Raw genomic sequence first — 6,000 nt, forward strand, 5'->3', positions numbered from 1 at the left:
CTGACTCCTATAAAGACACTAAACTTCTGTCTCTTTGTCTTTCAGGAAAAACTTTAGGAGAGAGAGCTATTACCAGAGCGCCTATGAATGGACACTGCCATCTGTGGTAAGCATGCAGGGTCCCCGCAGACCTAACTTCCCAGTACGCATGCCTCGCTCTACACTGCAAGGAGTTTTAAAGAACACAGTCACTGCACTGGACTGGCCAGCCACACCCGCTCCCAGAAAACGATAGTGGGTAGTGCTGCAACTGTTATGGTTATGTTTGTTCTCACATATTTCTCATTGATTATGTTCTAAATGTGAGTAGTTCCTGGGAATCTAACAAGTCTCAGGACAAACTATAATTAGATCTAATTAAATATACCAGTTTTTAAAAAACATATACTAAAGTTATAACATGTTTCTGAGCAAAATGTGGGGTAAATGCTCCAAAAATTGGAAGCATGGGGGTCATGTTCTTTAAACTGCTGAGTCACAGGAAGCAAATTCCACAGGTCAAGGGAAGTCTGGTCTGTGAATTAGGAAGCACAAAGCCGTGTAGGATGGGGAATTTGGAGCAAAAGAGGAAAACCATTTCATGGTTCTGTCTGTTTGCTTTTTTTTTTTTTTTAAGGGAGGTGTCCCTCTTCTACACCAAAAAAAAAATAAAAATAAAAGAAACATATTGTTTTAAATTATCCTTCCTTTTATTTGTTGTTCAGTTTTACATTTTTAGATTCTTAGTTGTTGCTGCCGCCACTAGCTTTGTTTCTGTCACGAGCTAAATGAATATACAGTTACCTTAGATACAGCGGAAAATTAACTTGTGGTCATTTCTTGAATGTAGGTGTCTTATTGGGGTTCTACTGCTGTGAACAGACACCATGACCAAGGCTACTCTTATAAAAACAACATTTAATTGGGGCTGGCTTACAGGTTCAGCGGTTCAGTCCATTATCATCAAGGTGGGAACATGGCAGCATCCAGGCAGGCATGGTGCAGGAGGAGCTGAGAGTTCTACATCTTCATCTGAAGGCAGCTAGCAGAATACTGGCTTCTAGGCAGCTAGAATAATTGTCTTAAAGCCCACACCCACAGTGACACACCTACTCCATCAGGGCCACACCTAATAGTGCCCACTCACTGGGCCAGGTATATCCAAACCATCATAGTAGCTTTCCATAAATTTGCCCTCTCTGGGTTTCTTTAGGGACACCCCTAGTCAAAATCTCTGTGAAACAGCCATCTTCATTGTTGCCAAGTCCCTAACAGCAGGGCTGTCTGCTTATCCTGTCATCAGCAGGGGGCGCTCCATCACAAGGACTTGCTTTAACTTTCTGAACAAAAATCCAGTAGTTTTTGTGTACTGCAATTTCTAAGGAAGACGTGCTAAAATGTGAAATAAACTTTAGGAGCTGGAACATGAGAGTCACTCTTCAGCACGCCATCCATTGGTGGAAGACTCGACTTTCAGAGTGGGAAGGCAGCTCTTACATTGGTGCGGAGTTAAGGCCTGAGGAAAGAAAGGGGCAACTGAGAAGTCAGCCTGCTGGCACAGACTTAAAAGATCATTGTAATATATAGGAGGCTTGGATTTAATGTGTCGACTTAGTTTGCCTAGATCGTCTTGTATACTTTGAAATTGATGTGCGTGTTAAAGCACTTCTGTTCCTTCAGTTTGAGGAATAACTGAAATGAGTCTGTACTGAGAGAGCTATCCTCCCATCATCTCCTTTGAAGCTGGGTGCCTGGGACCTGGGCAGCCAGATCAGGATGCAAAATAAGGACTCGTGTTTTCCCCTTAACTCCAACTTCCTCTACTCCTTCCTGCTCCTCTTCACCGTTCTCTGCTCTTCCCTCAGTCCAGCAGTCCTCTGGACCCATGAGGAATCACGCTAGAAATATACACTGTCTTCAGTGAGAACCTTTATCAATGTGAGTTCTCAGATTTCATAGAGAAACAACATGGAGTCTTCTCTGAGGGCTCTGTAAGTACCTGAGCCCTGGCTTGCTGAGCTGGCCCCGGCTAAAATCTCCACTCGCTGTGCTGCCCACTCTGCCTTCCTTTAACCTCCCCCACCCTCTCTGTCTGTTTTTGTTGTAAATCTAATACCTTGATTATGAAAACAGGACTTAATTCCCAGATTAAGTTTTATCATCACAAAGTAATGATCCAATTGTTTAACATGATTTTTTTTAATTCACTGTCAATTTTTTAAAATGTTAAGATCAATTCAATTGATAAGAATTTAACAAATTTTAATGTCAGTTTAACATTCACTCTTAAAATGTATTCTGACTACTCAATAGAGAGGCCTTCATTCAATCAAATATTAAAACTTAAGGTGGCGATGAAAGAGAATCTAAGCTTTGACTTGTGGAATGACAGGTGGAATTTAGATAAACTGGTCTCATAGCTAGCCCTGTTGTTTGTAATTTTAAAATGTGTACTTGTTCCTTGCCCAGTGCCAGCAGCTGTCTCACCTAGCTTCGCCAAACTAACTGAAGGCTAAATCCTCTAATGACTGTCCTGCAGCTATGACCTTTCTCCTGTCTACCTGAGTTGTTTGCTGCAGATGGAAAACACCAGACAGTCTTAATATTTTAAAATCAGCCAGATGACACAACTGCTGGAGGAAGAATTTCTTATTCCATCCTTCTTAGCCTCTGCAGTTGCCTGAGGAGGCTATTGGTCCCCAAGAGTTACATACACATCTGCTACTTCCTCTCTGCTCCACAGCCTCATCTGAATTCCTCTCCCTCTTTCCTCCTCTTCCTCCCGGGACCTGGAAATCCCACCCTATTCTTCTCCCATCGATTGGCTTCTTTATTGACCAGTTAAAATGGGGAGGTTTACATGGAATCACCAGAGTATGTGCTTCACTCCTTTTCTTTGTCGGGGCAGCCCCTCTAGAGGAAGCAGAATTAGCATCAAAATACAAACAGCTCCAGGGCAGTCCACAACATAGCCCTCACAATGTTGAGGGAAAATCTTATTCTTCTGGGAGTCTTTCAGGGTAAATTAAGACACTAATAAAACTTTCTCATTCAGTCAACATGAACACGAACTGTGATGTGAAGGCTAAATCTACCCATCTGTTTTGCAAAACAAATATTTATAGGATATTTGGGAATATTGGATAGCTGGGCTTTTAGGTCAACCTTATAGCATATGAGTCACACAATAATCTGTTTCTGTTGTCTAAATACAAAAGCAGTGCCCCTTGTGCACATGCGTGTGTGTGTGTGTGTGTGTGTGTGTGTGTGTGTGTGTGTGTGTAAGCAGAGCCACACAATGAGTAGAAAAGCAGAGACTAGAAGTTAGATGTTGTATTCTGATGTTTTCAGCCATCCTTCTATTCCAAGAGGCTGTGTCTGATCCCTACTGTGTACACAGTGTTAGTGCTGAATCACAAATAGGCAAGAGATGAGTGGGGACAGTTAGGAGTTATTGAAATTATATGACTGACCCTTATTAAGAGTATATTCAATATCAATACAAATGCATATACATGTATGTATACACACACACACACACACACACACACACACACACACGATTATGTGTTTATAAGTGATTATGTGATGTCTTGTGAAAGCATCAATACTTCAAATAACCTCTAGATGGAGGTAATTCACCATAGTGTAAAGTAACTTCTGCAGGATTCCCATCAGACTTGAGTTTGAGAGATAAAGTATTAAATTACATTTAAAATGAACACTATAAAAATAACATACACGTGACTGGAATTGATTATAGGAAAGGAAGTGATGGGCCTTTGGGAGAAAGTGAACAAATGGTCTTGGAGTTTATGACACAGAGGAAAGCAAATTTTACACTCAAGACATATTTCAGAACAGATTATACATATCCTAAGTCTCTAGGGACAAATTATTTGAAAGAGAAAAAGCACTTCCTATAATGTTTATAATTCATGGAATTTCTTTGTCTTTTCTTTTCACTCACAGTAACTTAGAAAGAATGTATAATAAGGGGCAATTAAAAACTGTAACGCTCACAACCAAAATAGGGGTAGTTATTTGGAATTTTAGAAGGATTGAAAATACTCCCCGTAGTCTAGAAGACTTTAGAGAGAATGATGTAGCAGAATTTTAGCATTTCAAAAAAACTGTATGACTAAACAGTCAGCATAGGCCTTTGTTAAAGACATGGGATAAATGATAATAGGAAATACTTGGGTCCACAGGTAAATTCTATCATGTATTTAAGGAAAGAACACAACATCCCTGCAAGCTCTTCCAGAACTCCTCTATGTATCCTTCACTATAGCACATCTAAAACAAAATGAAAATGTTACAAGAAGCCTTCAGCTAGCACCTCTCATGACTGTAGGTAGAGAACTCATTTAAAAATGCAGTAGCAAACTGAATCTCAATGATGTAGGAAAAGCACACATAGTAACCATGCGGATTCTCTCCTGGGCTTCTGAGAAGCTAGTTTGACATGTAAAAATCAGTACATTAACAAATGGAAGAGGGAGAAAATCATATGCTGACATCAATAGACGCAGAAAAACACAGTGGACAGACAACTATTATTCATGGAAAGCGAAACAAACAAAACCTCTCAGAAACTAGAAGAGTGGGAACGTCCTTGGCTTAGCAGAAAACACACCCCAGAGCAGCTATGGTTGGCATCATTGCTAATGTGAGAGAGTTGCTTTCCTGCTGCATATCCATGGGAGGTGAGGTGGGGTAACGGTGTTCCTCACACCATGGTCCTTCTGGTTCTGAGAGTTCTGGCGAGGGCACAGAAGGATGTGAGAGAGACAGGCCAATAAGAAAGAACTTGACTCTGCTGAAGATGTGGCAGCCTTTATACCCCTAGAATTTAGTCATCAGCACAAGGTTGCAGGATACCAAATTAATATAGAAAACCCAGGCACTTTCATATATACTAGAAATATGCGATTGAGATTTAAGATTAAAATATATTGCCATTTGCATTAACATGCTCCCCAAACTCAAATATTTAGGTTTTAGAATACGTACAAGATCTCTGTGAGACCAACTGCAAACCCCTGAGAGTGATGTAGAGAACTACCTAAAAGGAGAGCTTGTTCGTGCTGTTAGGTGCATAGCCCAAGAATTGTCAAGATGGCAGTTTTCCCAGTATGTTCCATAGATTCAATACACCACCAGCCAAAATCCTGTCAGCTTATTTTGTGATATCATGAACACACTTTATGTGGAGAAACAAAAAATCCCAAGTCAGAGTCGGAGGAGGGGCAAAGCTGAGGAACAACACTTGGTGACTTAAAGGCTCTGAGCACTAACCCAGGGGCAGCAGTGACCCTGAGACCTGCAGGCCACAGATTTCATGGAGGCTGACTTGATTGTTCTTCCTGTCTCTACTGTAGTGGATTCCGTTAGCTGTAAAGAGAACAGTCACAGCTGAAAGGGGAGTTTCACTGATTGTGCGTGAGTGGTTGACTTCTGTCACTCATCTCTTCTCTCTCATATAACAGTAATGGTGTTACTGTTCCAAATTAAGAAACTGTGGATTAAGATAGCCTCCAAAACCCTCAGTTCAGTTTTTATAACAATATAAGACTATCACACTCTTAAAATAGTTAAATGTGTGTATTTTGCCTCAGGCAGCAGCATTCTGATATCCTCTAGAGACTTGCACAGACAGAAACAGGTGTGAAAAACAATGTATCCTCAACTTTTAAATAAGCCAGTTGCTAAAGAAACACTGTGTCTAATCTATAGTCAAATAGCCATTTGTGTAAATGCTGGGTTCCCAGTGGGGGTGGGGAGATCAGAATATCCATAGAATGACTGCACTCTTGTACTAATGCATTGTTTCCAGGAGGAATTGAGAGAAATGGAAATTTTTTCCAAACATGTTGTAAGATTATCCTCAGTTTTATTTGATTTTAATCATGATATGGGTGTTTTTAATGACATTTCAGGAAATTTTTTAAGTGGCCCTGGTCTTTAACTACTGGTTTTAATATGCTTTAAATTTTATAAATCTGTTAACACTTTGTT

General features: G+C 40.3%; 1 protein-coding gene across 11 annotated transcripts in view; it reads left to right on the forward strand.

The window, feature by feature from the left end:
• Rmdn2 (regulator of microtubule dynamics 2) overlaps positions 1 to 6,000 on the forward strand; it is an 80,129-nt gene that overhangs the window by 47,310 nt on the left and 26,819 nt on the right. For all 11 annotated transcript variants that reach the window (XM_076942304.1, XM_076942303.1, XM_076942305.1 and 8 more), the window contains one exon: positions 46 to 106. In XM_076942304.1, coding sequence (XP_076798419.1) covers positions 46 to 106 — 61 coding nt within the window. The remainder of the gene's footprint in view (positions 1 to 45; positions 107 to 6,000) is intronic.

This window comes from Arvicanthis niloticus, chromosome 11 (assembly GCF_011762505.2).
Source record: "Arvicanthis niloticus isolate mArvNil1 chromosome 11, mArvNil1.pat.X, whole genome shotgun sequence".
In the NCBI taxonomy this organism is placed as follows: Eukaryota; Metazoa; Chordata; class Mammalia; order Rodentia; family Muridae; genus Arvicanthis; species Arvicanthis niloticus.